This window comes from Dasypus novemcinctus, chromosome 11 (assembly GCF_030445035.2).
Source record: "Dasypus novemcinctus isolate mDasNov1 chromosome 11, mDasNov1.1.hap2, whole genome shotgun sequence".
NCBI classification, from domain to species: Eukaryota; Metazoa; Chordata; class Mammalia; order Cingulata; family Dasypodidae; genus Dasypus; species Dasypus novemcinctus.
Window position 1 is genome coordinate 63014109 of NC_080683.1, and position 16491 is coordinate 63030599.

General features: G+C 45.1%; 1 protein-coding gene across 2 annotated transcripts in view; it reads right to left on the bottom strand.

The window, feature by feature from the left end:
* Positions 1–424: 424 nt before the first annotated feature.
* The window catches only part of GABRR2 (gamma-aminobutyric acid type A receptor subunit rho2), a 41539-nt gene continuing 25472 nt past the window's right edge, over positions 425–16491 (bottom strand). For both annotated transcript variants that reach the window (XM_071218596.1, XM_058307144.2), the window contains exons 4-9: positions 15959–16182; positions 14598–14680; positions 14259–14399; positions 10313–10465; positions 8778–8974; positions 425–4664 (exon numbers count right to left, since the gene is read on the bottom strand). In XM_071218596.1, the coding sequence (XP_071074697.1) occupies positions 4353–4664; positions 8778–8974; positions 10313–10465; positions 14259–14399; positions 14598–14680; positions 15959–16182 (1110 nt within the window). In that variant the 3' untranslated portion in view covers positions 425–4352. The remainder of the gene's footprint in view (positions 4665–8777; positions 8975–10312; positions 10466–14258; positions 14400–14597; positions 14681–15958; positions 16183–16491) is intronic.

Consider the following 16491-nt stretch of genomic DNA (forward strand, 5'->3'; position numbering starts at 1 on the left):
ACACAAGAATGTTCTATGAAATAAAAGAAATGCATGTCACTATTACAAGGTGGTAAGAATATAATGATGCATGGGAAAATACAATTAATGTAACTTGTGGGCTATAGTTAACAGTAATATTGTAATCTTGCAATTAATATCAATGTCAAAGAAGGTGCTATAGCAACACTAAGGGTCAATAATAGGGTAGTATGGAATTTTTTCTTTTGGACTAAGGAAAATATTCAAAGGTTTACTAGGTCAATGGCTGCACAACTCTGTGCTGAAAGTGAGAACCACTGATTGTACACTTTGGATAGAATGTACAAGGCATGGGATTGTATAGTACAGTGAACCGTATGGTGGGAGATGAACTGTGGTTAACAGTGCAAATATGAGGATATTTTCTCATAAACTATAACAAACATACAATATTAACACATAGTGTTGATAAATTTGACATAATTTATATAACAGCATTCTTTCTTTCTGAATGGTTCATAAAATAAGGGTGCATCTTACAATTGATAATGTCTTAAACATTCTGTGAAAAAAGTATCACTCAAGCATCTCTGATAACAATTGTTTGCTCCTCTATCTTCCCATCTCTAGAGTAAATCATTCCATGTTCTCAACATTTCTTAATTCCTATTTCCACTCCCTCTATTATCTCATCTTTACCTCCTTTAATTTTCTACTTTTCTCAAGTAGAGTCAGACTGTTACACTGCAATAAGGCAATTCTAAGTACAATAGATCATTGTATCATGGTTCCCACATCATAAAACACTGTTTGTTTCTAAATGTTTGCTGTAAGATTAACTCCAGTTAAATGTATAATCTAACACAAAAACATTTTTCAAGTTATGAATAGGCAACCACGTTATATGAGCCACAGTTAACAAAGACAACATAGTCAAAAGAAAGAAAAGTGTTGAAGTAAAATAAGAATTGCAACTAAAGTAACATGACATATTTAATGACAATTATAATTATCACTCTTTGAGCTGCATTGTGACTTAGGAGAGCCTCCAGGGATTAAGGGCTAAACATGTCCAGATGCCCTGTATCATCCAATCTTCCTTGTTCTTGTGTTTTCATTTTTCATTTGCCTACGAAACTGGAAAATCTGGTGGTTTTGAGCCAGGCAACTCCGTGGTGGGAGTGCTGTCCTCCTTAGCACTAGCACGGTGGGGAGCTGCCAGACAACCCCGGGTGCCCTGGTCACGACCCCTGGTGTCATGGAAGAGCTAGTTTTTCTCCTCCTCTTCCTACAGCCTGGGCTCCAGTCAAAACAGATAACTTGACCCATAAACCCTATATCCCGCAGTCCCAGATTTTTCTGCCTCTCTCCCTGCCTTTGCTCAGGCTGACCCCATCATCTAGAGCAGTACTGTCCAATAGAACTTTCTGCGACTGTGGAAATGTTTCTTCAATATCTGCAATTTTCTAGTATAGTAGCCACTAACCACATGTGATATTCAACAATTGCCATGTGGCTAGTGTGACTGGGGAACTGTGTTTTTTATTTTATTTAATTAATTAAAATTTAAATAGACACTTGGGGTTAGTTACTACGTATTGGACGCACAAATCTAGCAAGTACTTTGGCCTATTTCTTCTTGCCTAAATCACCAACTTTAAGGTAGTAGGTTAGAGACCATTTTCTCCACGAGATCCTGTTGTAGAATTTGAGAGAGGTTCAATTATTTGCGTATAGAAAGGCCAGGACTCAGGAATGATTTTGAGAAGGAAAAATTATTTATTAATGGCCGGCCAGACTCAGGAGCTTTCTGTTTCAAACCCAAGCCCCGAACAAGACTTTTGAGTTCCTTTTATACAGAGAGGGAAGGCCAAATAGTCCTTTTGTTTCAGTTCTCAATAGGCTTGAATTAGCATATATATTTCCCACATCTAGGTAAGCTTTTAGCATGGACTTCATACATTCTAGATAAGCTTTTAGCACATTTGGTTTGCATTTTCCCTGAATATTTAAAGTTTATAGAGTTTGCATTGATAAACTGTTTCTTGGGACTGGAGTTGTTGCCATGGTTACCAAGGGCAGGGCTGCAGCCTCTCATCATCCCACACCCACAAGTCAGGACAGACAGCTTAGGTTAAGGTTATCTCCGAAGAGACAAAGAGCCTCCCACCCATAGCCCGCATCAATCCCATGTTCCCAGTGGGAATCATTCTCTTCTTAGACTTCCCATCATATTCTGAACCATTACTGTGGCACTTAACACTTTTTAATTTATATCATAGATACTTGTCTTCATATCCTCTATCAGTCTCTTCTCTGTGAGCTGTGACCATCTGTTTTTCTCAATTTGGACCTCCACTGTGCTGGTACAGTTTACCTCACAGGGATGCTTTAAAATATTCATTGCTTGAGTATATAATAGCCGCACAGCAATTAACATTAATAAGGGACTCACAAGGGTCACTCAAGATAATTTATGTCATAAAGTTGCCTGGAGCCAGTCCAGCTGAGAATTTAGCTCCTTGAATCCCAGCCTGGATCACGTGTCCTCTGGGCTGGTGTCCTGGGAGCCACGGTTCAGAACAGGGCTGGTGGCCAGAGAGGAGGCGTCTGGTCCTCAACTTGAGCAAGGGGCTGGTGAAGCAGGGACCAGGATCATTCCGTGAAGCACAAGGAGTGCGTATGAGAACAGAGGAAATGGGTGGGGGCTGACCCAGGAGAAGGGACAGACAAGCTGGGTGCATAGAGCAACGGTGGGGTGAGTCATTATGAGAGAGCAGTGGGAGGATCAGGAAGCTGCAGGCTCCTGATGTCTGGAGGCCCTGATGTCCATGTGGGCCCCAGGCCTCAGGACCTAAGGACCCTTGGCCCTGGGAGCTGTGAGCTCTGGAGCAGACTCCACAGGCCAGAGCTGATATGATTTAAGGCAAATTTCTGCCTCTCTTTTGCTGTGCTACTTGTCTACTCTTGACCAACGTTTGGACTGGATCCTGAGCAGGAAGGATACAGGCGCAGGGGGGGAACGACAGAACAACATCCTTCTGTAAGCAAGGGATCTGTGGTGGGCATTCCCCAACCCCTCTCCCCCAGGGACTGCCTTCTGATTCCAAGTGCTGTGGTTTAAAAAAAAGGCCCCCTTCTCAAAATCATTTCTTTTATACCACTTGAAATTCTACTAATTAGAGATTCATTTACGTTAACTAAAAAACACCCATAATAGCATGAAGGGAAATGGTCATTCACAGTTCAGTGTGGATTCAATAAATCAGATTGCTTTCCTAACTCTGAGCTTAGCTGCATTAGGATCAAGCGTCGTTAGCTTGGGGCATAAGAGAGAGATCATTCTAGAGTATGGAGCACTTCTGATTACAGGAGGTGGGTCTCCTGGGGGTGGAGGCAGGTCCAGGTATGGGGATTATTGTGCTGGGGAAGAAGGAGAGGAGCCTAGAAAGGACGGTAGAACGGCATCTGAAACAAATTTCCATAGCAGACCCATGCCCCCTTCCTCCCAAGACCAAGCCTGCTGCATTAATTCTCACGGCACTGCCCTCCTCCCCAGGCCTGGCTTGTCCCCATGGGGTTTCAGGAGAGGCGCACTGGGCTGGCCCTAAGAGGGCCTCACAGGAGACAGGACGAGCTGTTCGCCAGCAAACACAATGGGTCTGAGGGGTAAGTAGGGCACAAGGGAGGAAGAAGGGCAGAAGTACTTCATGTCATGCCTGGAATGAGCATGGGCTTGGAGAAGTTCTCTGAGAAAACAGACTTCTGTTTGTTCATTTCCACAGTGCACAGGGTGAGAACTCAATATTTAACAAAAGGTTGAATGGATGGATGAATGGGTAATGTCCCCTAATATTGCTGCCACACTCACACATGCCAACCCATTTCCTATCTAGTATCTGACCTTTTCTCCTTCCTAGGTCGGCCCATAATCAGTCATCTTGATTCACAGATTTTTTAATTCCTATTTTGAATCCTTATTTCCTGTCTCCTACCCAGTAGGTCCCTAAGCTTGCCCCTTCTTTTCTCCTTCTTTCCTCCACAACCACATCTTAGGCTTCATAAGGGCCTCAGAATGTCTGGGAGGCATTTGAGTCTTGTTTTTTTATGAAGGATGCTCTGGTGAACCAGTTCACACATAAGAACAGAAGCTAAGCCCAGAGAAGCATGAAGTGGGACACAGAACAGAGCACAAGCGAGGAGCAGACCCATGCAGTCTGCCGGAAGGGCAGCTGGAAGGTTCCAGGTTCCTACCAGGGAGGGGGCCCCCTCGTGGAGGCTCAGAGCTGCTACTGTCTCATGAGGGGAGTGTGGTCAGCAGGTCCGCATGCTGACGGCCGGCCAGCCTTCCCAGATAACCAAGCCCTTTCCTAGGCACAGCCTCGGAGCCCCTAGGAAAACACTGACCAATAAATCAAGTTGAAAACTATGTAGGAGGCAGGGAATATCAACCTCGAGTATTTGTCGATGGCGTGTGTGTTCTGGAAGATGCAAAAACCCATCTGGCCCTTCAGAAGCCCCTTCTTCCTAGAGGCATTAGATTCGTTGCTCAGGGCCAGGTGGACCACTATTTTGTCCTGTCTTTCTTCTTCTGTTAGAACATGGCTTCTCAGGTAACCGGCCAGGCTGTTGGCCTCAGACTCGCTGTAGCTTCCGTCCAGCATCATGGTTCTTGAATGAAGCATTCCACACATGCACGGGAACTGTGGAGCAAGCACAAGAGGAGGGCAGCAAACACATGAGGAGTGTCAGACTCGATTCAGCCTTGGGAAGTGGGCAGAGCAGGGGGCCCGGTCTGAAAGCAAAGCTCTTTTGCTATTTAGAACCACAGAATGGCAGAACTGGATCTCCAGAGACCACTTTGCTCAATGATTCAATACCCTGGCTGCATATTAGCATCACCTGGGGAGCTCCTTAAAATGGCCAAGCCCAGACTCCACTCTAGACAAAGTAGTTTAAACCTCCCGGGTGATTTCTTAAAGTGCAGCCAGGATTGAGAGGCACTGATTTAGTACAAACAGCCTCAACTACAGTGGCAAAAATTAAGGGCCGGAGAGGCTGTACAATTTGCCCGTGATCACAGCTAGGAAGTGCCGGAAGTAGGACTTTTAAAACTCCATGTTCAGATCTTAGTGCTGGACCCCATCTCTTTGTTCGTGGCTCAATAGAGCATCCTTACACTGAAGAGCTAAATTTAAAGATGAAGGGTGATGATGTCTGCTATATATATACATATATATGTAGCATTTGATAAGGCTATGAATTCCAAAAATAGATATTGGATTATTTTTGTAATCTGGTCTGTTCCTGGGCATTAAGTTATGATTAGGGCTTTGATTGGGCCACATCACTAGGGCATTGAGTCCCCACCCCTCGGTTGAGTTGAGGTTGAGAGTTTCTGATGTTGGAGTTTTTATATTGGAGTTTTATGCTGAAGTCTTAAGCTGGAGCCCGAGGAAGTAAGCACACAGAGGAAAGAGAAGCCAGCCCCAGGAAGACAAGACCTGAGCCAGGAGAAGAACACAGAGGACTGGAGATGGCTCCTTATACATGGCAGAAGCCCTGGGGAGAGAGACAGAGCCAGTCACCTGATAGTCTGTAGCTGATCTTGTGAAGAAAACAGAGGAGCTGAGCCCAGAGGAACCCAGGAAGCCTGAACCCTCACAGATGTCAGCAGCCATCTTGGTCCAACACATGGAAATAGACTTTAGTGAGGAAAGTCACTTATGCTTTATGGCCTGGTATCTGTAAGCTCCTACCCCAAATAAATACCCTTTATAATAACCAACCAATTTCTGGTATTTTGCATCAGCACCCCTTTGGCTGACTAATACTATATATATATATATATATATTTTTTTTTTTTTTTTTTAAGGTACTGGGGCCAGGGATTGAACCCAGGATTGCATATGTGGGAAGCCATTGCTCAACCACTGAGCCACCTTGGCTCCCCTGAGTTAGCTTTTTGTTTGCTTGTTGTCTGTTTTTTGTTTGTTTGTTTGTTTGTTTTTAGAAGGCACCAAGGACTGAACCCAGGACCTTCCATGTGGGAAGCAGGTGCTCAACCACTTGAGTCATATCCACTCCCCTGCAGTATATTTTTAAATTGCTCAACTGCAATAATAAAAACTTGTTCCTATGGAGAGAGTGTGCATACAAAAATGGCAAAATGTTAACAATATTGGATCTAGGTGGGGGGTATATGGATGCGCATTATTCTGTTCTTTCAACTATTTTCTGCAAGTATGAAAATGTTCATAGTAAGTTATAAGTTAGAGGGGAGGAAATGGTTTGACTTGACTTTCTTCCACAATTTGAGTCAGCAGAGTAGACTTCCAGCTGACCCCTGGAGAGGTGTTGGCTGAAGGGGTGAGACTGCTTGATCCAGCCAACTGGTCTTAGGTTTCTCCTCTCAGCCTGTTCTGACCTGGCTCTCAGCCCTTCAATTCCTCAACTTTTTCCATCTGGGAAAGTGAAATAATGGCATTTCACAACCTGCTCCTGTTGTGATGGGTCCCGAAATATTCAAATGAATAGTATGAGGCTTTAGAATGTAAGAATAGACGAGTGATTTTTTGTAAAATCAGAATTACCTAAAGTATTCCTTATAATTGAAGAAATTTTTGCGGTTTAGGAGGCTATTTTTTTAAAAATCAGGAATGATTGTTTCAATATTATTCCTATGTCTCTTCCCATCAGTAACAGTAACACAAAAATACATTTCTAGAACAATTAACATAGACTCATAAGCTGTAAGCAATCTTGTAGCCATCTCTTTGCACATGTAAAATAACACCCAAATATATTTTCTTTGGGACTTAAAAAAAAAAACAAAACACGCAAGTCTTTACTAATTTTCCCTGTTCCAATTTTCCTTCCTCTAAACTGAAATTCTTTCTGCTAAAATGAACATAGACTTTTCTCCCAAGGTTTTGAGTTAGAATCAGGAAATGACAAAACATACCCATAAACTCCTGTTACCCTATCAACTTATTTCTAAGAAAGATTTAGTGGCTCCTGGCATGTTGAACGAGTTTTGAATGATCAGCCAGAATATTAGGGTGTGGCAGGGAAGGCAGACCCTGTGCTTCCCCTGCTGCCTGGCCCCTGCAGCCCAAGGCAGCACTTGCCCCCCATTTGAACCAGGGCTGAACCTATCAGGTTCCAGTCAGCTTTGTCCTTTACACAGTAGAAGTTAAACTTTAAAGAGCATCAGACCTGGGAGCTTAAAAATGCCAGTTCCAGGTGCCACCTGCAGAGATTCTGAATCAGTAGGTCTGGGATGCAGCCCCAGAATCTTTATTTTTAATAGGCTCAGGAGGAATTCCAAGGTAGGGCAGATGGTATTTGGCTCCCACTTTGGGGAATTCGGCTCCACTGGGACCATTTTAATGCTCATGAGTGATGGTTTCTCTGTGTGGCAACAGAGAAGAGATTCTGGGTTTTCCCAAAACTGCCTGCCCGCTAGCAACTATGACTTCTTAGCCCTTAAATCACATGTTTCACAAAAGTGGAGTATGAGCTCTCAACTCCTGTATATCTGCCCTCACACAGACAGGAAGACAGACGTAGGAACCCAATGACCTTTCCACAGGTGATTTCTTTGTTGCCCTTTAGACAGTGTCCTATAATCAGTAGCAATGACCAGGACCCATTGTATGGCCACAGGTCAAGGAACCATCTGAATACAAGTTCTGCAGAATTAAGGGTTCCTGAGAGCATAATTGTTGGATAAAGTCTTTGCTGTTTTTTGAATAGCTCTATATAGGAAAGTCGATGGATTATAATTCAAAAGTGTCCAAATATAATCCAAAGACATTTGATAATGATCAGTGTATGAACCATTTAAAATTTAACCAAGTACTCAAATGCTAAAGTAAAAATACTTGGATAGAGTTTTAAAAATAAATTCTTAAACATTCTAGCATACTTGGAGACAATGTAGAAACATTGGCAGGCATAAGACGGGCATTGAAAATCTATTTTTGTAAATGCAACATAATCTCTTTTCCTAAAATCCAAAGGTCCCTCATGCTAAGGAGCTAACAACCACTTTGATGGGCCTAAAGTAAGTGGGATTTTAATGTCTCTTAATCCCCGTACTTTTTAGGTGAAAGTGCATTTTGGTTAGTGCAATGATTAGCATAAATTATTTGAAACAAGTCAGCATTTTATTTCTTACTGTGGTTTGCTAAGAGTCTGAATATGAATGGAATAGACTTTCTCTCCCTGTGTCAAAGGCCCCTGTACATTACCTTGTGGAATTCCACATTTGCCTTCTATTCTCATGGTATGGTATGGTACAGTATAATGCAATGAAGTATAAATAGTTTAGTATTTCCAATCAGTCTAAAGGCTAAAGTCTTACGTGGCTGAATTTTTACTGGACCAGAGTACTGATGAATAAAGGAGATTTTCATTTCAGAATTTCCCCTTCTCTGGTCATAGGACATAGAGGCATTTTCCCCAGATGTGTTCAGTAATAATAGTGCTAGTTTTTGTGTGTCTAGAACCCTACAGTTTTCAAAACAACTTTCATACACATTCTCTCACACCAGGAAGGCAGTGTAAGAATTCTGTTGTCCCCTTTTTACAGATGAGGAAACTGAGGCCCAGAGCAGATGACAGAGTTGGGCCTGAGTCTCCCTGTTCCCTGTCTTTGTACAAGGTCTTGCTGCTTTCTTGGATCCTTGGGGCAGAAGCTACAACCTGTTCTAAAGCAGGAACTTCCTCTTTTGTATAAACATCTGCCTCATCTACACGCATTCACTGACTCCTCACCCCTTAGATGAGGAAATGAACGAAGCTTCTCTCACCTTCTCCCTCAGCTTCCGCTCCCTCCGCTCCTGCACGGTGGTCAGGTAGTTGACGGCCGCGTACTCCAGCACTGAGAGGAACACGAACACGAAGCTGACCCAGAGGTAGATGTCCACGGCCTTGATGTAGGAGACGCGGGGCATGGAGGCGTTGACGCCCGTGATGATGGTGGACATGGTCAGCACCGTGGTGATGCCTGCAAGGCCCCAGGCCCAGCTCAGCCCCAGGCAACGGGACAGAACTGCCCCCCCATTCTGCTAAGGCGTAATTTTACATTCTCCATCTCTTAAATCGAATGAGAAATCCCCCAGCTCTGGTTCCAGCCAGGCCATCCTACTGTCAGCAGGACAACTCACTGCCTGTCTCCTCTCATCCACCTTGGGAGATGGGCTGCCAAGGGATGCTTCAGAAAGAACCTCTTCAGATGTGAAATAAAAACAGCGACAAAAGAACATCTCTAGAGGAAACCTCCTGAACCTCAAGGAATGCGCACACACACCCTCAACTAAACCACGCTTAAGTCCAGGGAGACTGGGGATTACTGCAAGCCTGTCGTGCTAGTTTCTTCCTCACTTTGGCTTGCTGGTTAAACCCTCACATGTCTCAGGGCCCAATCTGATTTTGTCCCAATTTACAATGAAGCGTTATGAACTTTCCCTCTGGAATCCAGGGTTTGTCAAGGATTCAAACCACAGCTTCAGGGAATGCAGCCCTCCCCTTCCCAGCAGTCACATATTATGGGTTCTGTCCCGAAACTTTCAGTCTGTCTAAAGAAGGCCAACAAGCAAAGTTGTTGTATTTACAGAATAGAGTTTCAGCCTTTGTTGAATTATCATATTTGCCTAAGTACTGAGCTCCATTACTGACAGGTGTGGAAGTCTTATACAGTGATGCAAGCAAAGTTGACATAGTTTTAGCTCCCTGGGCTTTTCATAATGCAGTGGGGGAAACTGAGGCCAGCACCTGAGTGGCAAGGGCAAGACACAGGAAGAAAGTTTGTTCTTTTGACTCTGATTCTTGGGAATTGTGTTGGGTTGATTAGAATAGTGTCCCTGAAAATTCTCATCTACCCAGTACCTCAGGAGGTGATGGTTTTTGCAGGTATAATTAGTTAAGATGAGGTCATACTGTATCAGGGTGGACCCTAAATCCAATATGACTGATATCCTTAAAAGTAGAGGTGAGGACACCCAGCAGTACAGACACACAGGGAAGGTGGCCATGTGAAGGAGGCAGAGGTTGGAGTGCCACGGCTACAAGCCAGAGGATGCTGGCCGTCACAGAAGCCAGGAGAGAGGCAAGGAATGGCCTCCTTAGAGCCGTTGGAGCGAGCATGGCCGGCCGACACTTGATTTCAGATTTCTAGCCTCCAGAACTGCAAGACCATGTACCTCTGTTGTGTGACCCCACCCAGTTTGCAGATCTGAGAATTTTTTACAGCAGCCCAGGGAACCAACACAGGATGAACAGCAATTTTACTTTTTCTTGACATAGCAATCAGACCACCTTCCCACGCCTTATCGAATGCTTTTACCCAGTGAAACTCTGGCGGGCACAGCTCTGCGGTCGATCCAGAAGGACACCCAGGACAGCATGACCATCAGGGTGGCAGGGAAATAAGTTTGGAGCAAGAAGAAGAAGATGTGGCGACGCAAAGTGAAGTTGATGTATAGACGGTTGTACCAGCCTGGGGGACACAAGGAAGACATGAGTGAGATCCAATCCCAGTGGGAGGAACACAGCTCCCTCACTGGGAGCTCTCCTTTTCCTAATTCTGCCTTCAGCAGCAGCAGAAAGTTAAAATTAATGATCAATTGGCTTAATAAAATTCCTTTCCTTTTCAAAATCTTAGTCCTCTCTCCTATAAATATCTAATCCGTATCGAGTACATTTACTGTCATATTTTGTTTTATCTAACTTCTCTACACAGCATCCCTGCTAAAGGTAGAGCTAAGAGGAGCTATTGACTTAGTTTTTGGTTTGGCATTTGTTCTTTGCAACCCACAACCATCTTCCCTGAGTGACTCGCTGCTTAGGAGCATAAGGAGTTGGAGTGCTTCTATGGTGTTGAAGGCAATTTCACTGAGGCAGGAGGCTGGGCAGCTGGGCTGTTTTCATTGTCCCCTTTATTGTGCACGGGGTCAGCTCACTCAACCCCTCCTTCACAAGAAGAAATAGACTGTTCCTGCCTGATTACTAAATCAGACATGGGTTCTACCTCTGACACTCTACCTGCCTTGGGGAAGTCATTTACCATTTGATACTTCCTCAGGTGTAAAAGGATGATGTAGAAATGATCTATTTCACTATGCCAATCTGAGAATCACTGACTAATGGTTGTAAGCAAGGACTGAAAGTATAAGGTTTTGAATGACCTGCGAGATCATTACCCAACCATCCTGACCAAAAGATGGCCCAAGGACAGCCTGAGTGCCAGTGAGCAACATTAGACCTCTGTCCAGCCCTGGTGCCCCAAAGCAGGGGCTACATACAATGGTGGAGCACAGATTATTTCAGGGGTACAGAGGCAGGCACTTTTTGCTTGTATTCAATACATTTGTCATTAAAGTCATCTTCTATTTTTGGAAAATGATACCAGTTTTCCATTGATGATAGTGATGTAACATTTATTTTCAAAATAAATTTAAGTACAAAAGGGGAGTTGATTTACAGAAAAACTTGAAGTCAGTGATAGCATAGTTGGTATGGAAGTAAGACCAACACTGCACTGTCTTATGTAATTAACTGAGGTTTCGAATTTGGGAGCTGAGGACACTGAGACTCCTAGAGGTCAAGCTGCTTGTCCAAAACCTGGGCCTGATTCTCGGATGAGCTGGGTCAGCACTTGGGTCTCCAGTGCCCATTCAGGGCTCTTCTCATGTTCCATCCCTTCATTTCAGCAGGTGGTCGGTGAGGGCCCTCGCTTGTGAGTGTGGTGCTGGGGTTGGAGGAGGAGGGAGAAGCCTAGACCTTGGTTCCTGCCTCAAGGATTTTCAAGGAGCTGAAAGGAAATCCCACAGAATGGAAGTGCTTGAGATGTGCAACAGTGTGCATGTAAGTGCTAAAACATCAATGGAAACAGTAAGTGCTTTAGGTTTTGGAAAAGAAAGATCCGTGGAAGACCTGAGAAAGGACTCATTGAAGAGATGAGCACAAGTCGGTTGGGTGGGTGGGGAGAGGAGGGCATTGGGGGCAAGGAGACCATACAGCAGAGGCTCAGAGAGGCACAGAGCTGTGTGGGCTGGAGACTGGGTAACCCAGGACCATCTGGGACCTTCGACAACTCTCCAAAGCCTTGGTCCTATCTAGGAGAGATTCTGATTTATAGGTCTGGGGTGGGGACCTAAGCATGGATATGTTTTAAAACTTCCCCAGAGTTGGAAAAAACAGTGACCTCACAGTGGTTCTCACAGTAGGGTCTCTGGACCAGCAACAAGAGCATCGCTGGGAACTTATCAGAAATGCAAATTTTCAGAGCCCACACTGGACTTACTGGATCAGAAATGGGGTGCTGTTGGAGGAAGGCCCAGAAATCTGTACCTCTCTGGAGACCTTGTTAAAACTCTGATTGCTGGGCCCAGCCCCAGTACTCTTAGGCCATGCTGATGCTCCCAGTCTGGGCTTCACATTCTGAGAACACTGGCTAAGACCAATGGTCTTGGGTCTTTGATGTGCACAAAGCACCTGGGAGCTGTTGACCTGGGCTCCACCCTCAGAGATTTTGACTCAGTAGGCCTGCAGTGGGGCTCACAAATCTGATTGCGGCTCACACTCTCCTGGTGGCTCAGATAGAGGGAGAGACCAGGAGAAATATTGCTGGAGGGATAGAGACCACCTGTCTAGAGTGGTAGGTTGGTACTGAGTTGGGAAGGGGAAGTGCTGGGTCAACAGGGAAAGGCTGAAACAATAGGGCAGATCCAGACAAACTTGACATGTGGCTGCTGTGCAGGCTCCTGGGTTGTTTGAGGCAGGTACTTTTTGGATAAAGAGAAAGAAATCATCAAAGATAGTGGAAACTACTAATCAGTTTTTCATCCCACAGCCTTTGTCCACTCAGGCCAGCTCACCCAGATTCCACCTTTTATCTTTCCTACTCAAACGGGCGGCCATGAAACAAATCACATTGTTCCTTAGGTTTGCATAGAGTCTTTTCTGGAAAGGCTGAGGACTGCCTTTCTTCCTTTAGGGACTATTCTATTCTCCTTTCCCTCTGTCTAAGAAAACCAGGTGAGCATTGCCTTGGAACAGCTGGGCAGGAACCAGGAGCTTTGGAAATGTACTGTGTTCCACATAGAGGGCAGTGAGGTAACAGCTCCCACTCAGCCTAGGGTGTGGGATGGCAAACCTTGAGTGTGTGATATAGTACATAATGTGAGTGGAAGATGCATTTTCATCTGGTCTCCAGAAAGGCTCCAGTGGGGAATTAAACGAACAAATGAATATTATTCTAATAAAGAACATATCTAAGAGGCAGTATCTGTAGAGATTAAGACTGATTGCCTGCTACATACCAACAGTGTAACTTGGACAAATAGTGTAATCTCTTTAAGTCTCAGTTTTCTCCTCTGCAAACTGGGGATAATAACAACATCACACTATAGGTTAGTTGAGTAGAAATTAGTTAATCCATGAAAAGCACTCAGAACAGTGCTGTCACATAGTAAACTTAGGGCTTTACAAAGAGAAGTGAAGCCATTTAGAAAGAGTTGATTTGAGCTTGCTAAGAATAGATAAGAAAGAAAATCATGTGGCAACACAAAGCAGAGTGAAAGGGAAGAGGGGGTGAAGAGGAAAGCTGTGGAAATGCACTGAAGCAGTCCCAGGGGGAGTGTAGGGGAGGTCCTGTTGCCCACACAGCCATGACTAGGGCTCACTCTTTCACCGTGTTTGATGCTATGCACAGAGGGGTGGTGACAGAGAGGAGGTGAGCAAGGAGATGGTGGCCATGCAAGGATGGGCAAGGGCACGAAAACTTCCCGTGGAAGGGCTCAGGCTTCTTAGCACTGGAGCAAAGGCAATGATGCAGAAGCCCGTAGTTCTCCCATAACTGCTGTAGAGCTAATGGTGAAAGTAGAGAAGAGTGGATTCTCTCAAACATGGTTCAGGGTCCCAGAAGAGGATACTCTAAGCATTAAAATTAATGTATTTATTACTTGGGAAAACCGTATGTGCCATATGGTTAGCAAATCAGGTTACAGAATAACCTGTGAAGTGTGATCCCACATTTGTGAAATTGTGTAATCAAAACAAGATGTCTACGAGGTTTACTAAATTGTTAGGATTGATTGATTAGCTCTGGGTGATGGGATTTCAGACAGCAACTTTTTAACTTTCTGCTTTAATGTTGTTTATATTTTGTAGATATATATTGTTTTCATATTTAAAATGTCTTTTCATTGGAAGGAAAAAGGTTAAGGCTGAAGAAGAATTTGAATGTGTTTCCCTCCACATTGAATTAGACTATGGCAAAAGTTAGCTACCGGTGCTGCTGTAGAAGGCCAGCCTGGAAGTGGTGTGAAACTTCTGAATGAGAAACTGAGACAGGGATATCTTCTCATCTGTTTTCAGGGATTCGTCCCCATTCTTCCAATATAGCATCAGATCTTCATCTGTATAAGCATCTTTGGGGGGAAAGGAAAACAGTTAATTTGACTCCTTTGCTTCTGACCCGGTTGAAGCAGCAGAGAAATCTTATGCCAGCCTGAGAGGAAGTAAACACTTTAGGCTGGCAGGCAGCATTCAGTCTCACAAAAACTAAAATGTCACATGGGTCCAAGAGGGAATAGGCATAGTTTGTTGAGAGGAATGCTGATACTTACAGCTTTCCAGTTCCAAAGAACAGGTCTGGGAGTCCAGGGGAAAGTGGCTGAAGTCCATGTTGCACATGGCAGTGACGGTAATCCTAGACAACCCAAACATACACGTTGGCTTGTGCAGTGAGTTATTGGCTCTGAGACCTGCCCAGAGTAGAGGGCATGGCACACCACCAAGAGGAGCTGCCTCCTACGTCTATTTTCAGAAGTTTGGGGACAGATGTCTAAATTACAGGGCTGAACTTTCAGAGCTTTATCTTCTGTAGCAGGTGCTGTTGGTGCCCTGCCCAGACCCCATTTACTGCGCCAGGGCACCCTCCCCCAGCTATTACAGGCCTTGGCTGCACAAGGCCCACACCCTGCACCCCTTCTCCTGAGAACTGCCCCCCCCCCAGCCCATGGGCGACATCCACTCCCAGAGAAGCTTGGGAAGTTACGCTAACCCCCTGCCCCCACTGCCCTCTCCCCAACCAGTAAGTGTCTGCTACTAGTGTTTAATTCTGGTGAAGCATGCAAGCAGGCCAGGAATATGTGGAATAAGATTGTAAACCTCTCAAGTTAGCCCAGAAGCCAGTCTGCCATAGCACTGAAAAAAATGGTAGCTATTGTTGTTTGGTGTTTTTTTTTTATGTCTTTACAGCCAATTAACTAGAATCATGGGCTCTCAAAGGAGGAAGGTGTCTCCTTCAATCTGTTCAAGACCAAGTAGTGTACTACTCTAAGCTTAAGACCTGCAATGACAGGAAAGTCACCAAGCACCAGGCTGGCCATTTCATTTTTGATCAGTTCTGACTGGTAGCAGGTGTGTACCATCCCTCACAGCCCACAGACCCCACCACAATTGTGGGAAGCTGCCTCTGGCACAGGTGCTGTATTGGCCATCTTGTTGCTAAGCGCTATTTTTAGATACTAACCGGGTTAAGTTTCTGTTTCCCCACCCTCGTTGAAGCAATTAAGTTTCTATTCTTCCGCCACTCCACCGGGCTCCAATTAGGCATTCCCTAAAGAGCACAAAAGTCTTTCCGAGGACATTGCCAAATAACCATCCGCACGTGCGTGTGGCACGAGAATAAAATCTAGTTAACCAATTATTTACTGACACATGTGTTGTCAGTATGTACCACTTCATTCATCCCGGCTATAAGAACCCCAGATTGACCCTCAATAAACGAGGCTTGATCAGAATCCTGTCTTGTCTCCATTCTTTGTCTCTTGTCCCTTTTTCATTCCCACTCCCTCCCTCAGGTCTCGGTTCAACTGATCTGCGGGTGGGGTCACACAATGACAAACGCTTCAGGGCCAGAGGGACTGACCACGCAGAAGGGAATGACACTGGAGGAAGAAACGATGGCCCCGTTCACAGTTACCTCATGCTGTACAGCACGTGGCCATCCGGGAACACCCTTAGCATGATGTTGTCAGTGGTGGTGTCGTGAGTGAATGACCTTTTAGAGTGGACAAAGAAGACGTCGGGGACCCAGATCTTCTTCACCAGCCGGCCGTCGAAGGTCATGCTCTTGTTGCCGGTGCTGGGGAAGGCCAGCCTCTCGTCCTTCCAGTAATGCCGCAGGTACAGGGTCATGGTGAAGTCCTGTGGGAGCCGCGGAGAGACAAGAGAGAGGTGGCTTAGAAAGCCTCCTCCCTTTCCATCTGCCCATCGCCCACTGTGGCAATGGGTGCCTCGGGCTCATGCTCCAGTGTCGGAGGTGACAGTGGTGCAGCCCCGAGGCAATGGTGCTCCTGCAGTGGGAAAGAGAGTGGCTTATTCTTGTGTATCAGGACGTTGGTGTTCAGAAGACCAAGCTGTGATGCTGACAGCCTGGCATGATTGCACGCAGAGTGGATTTCTCCAAAGCAGGAAGTCTGCACACTAAAGGAGCAGTGCACAAAAGGGGGAGAA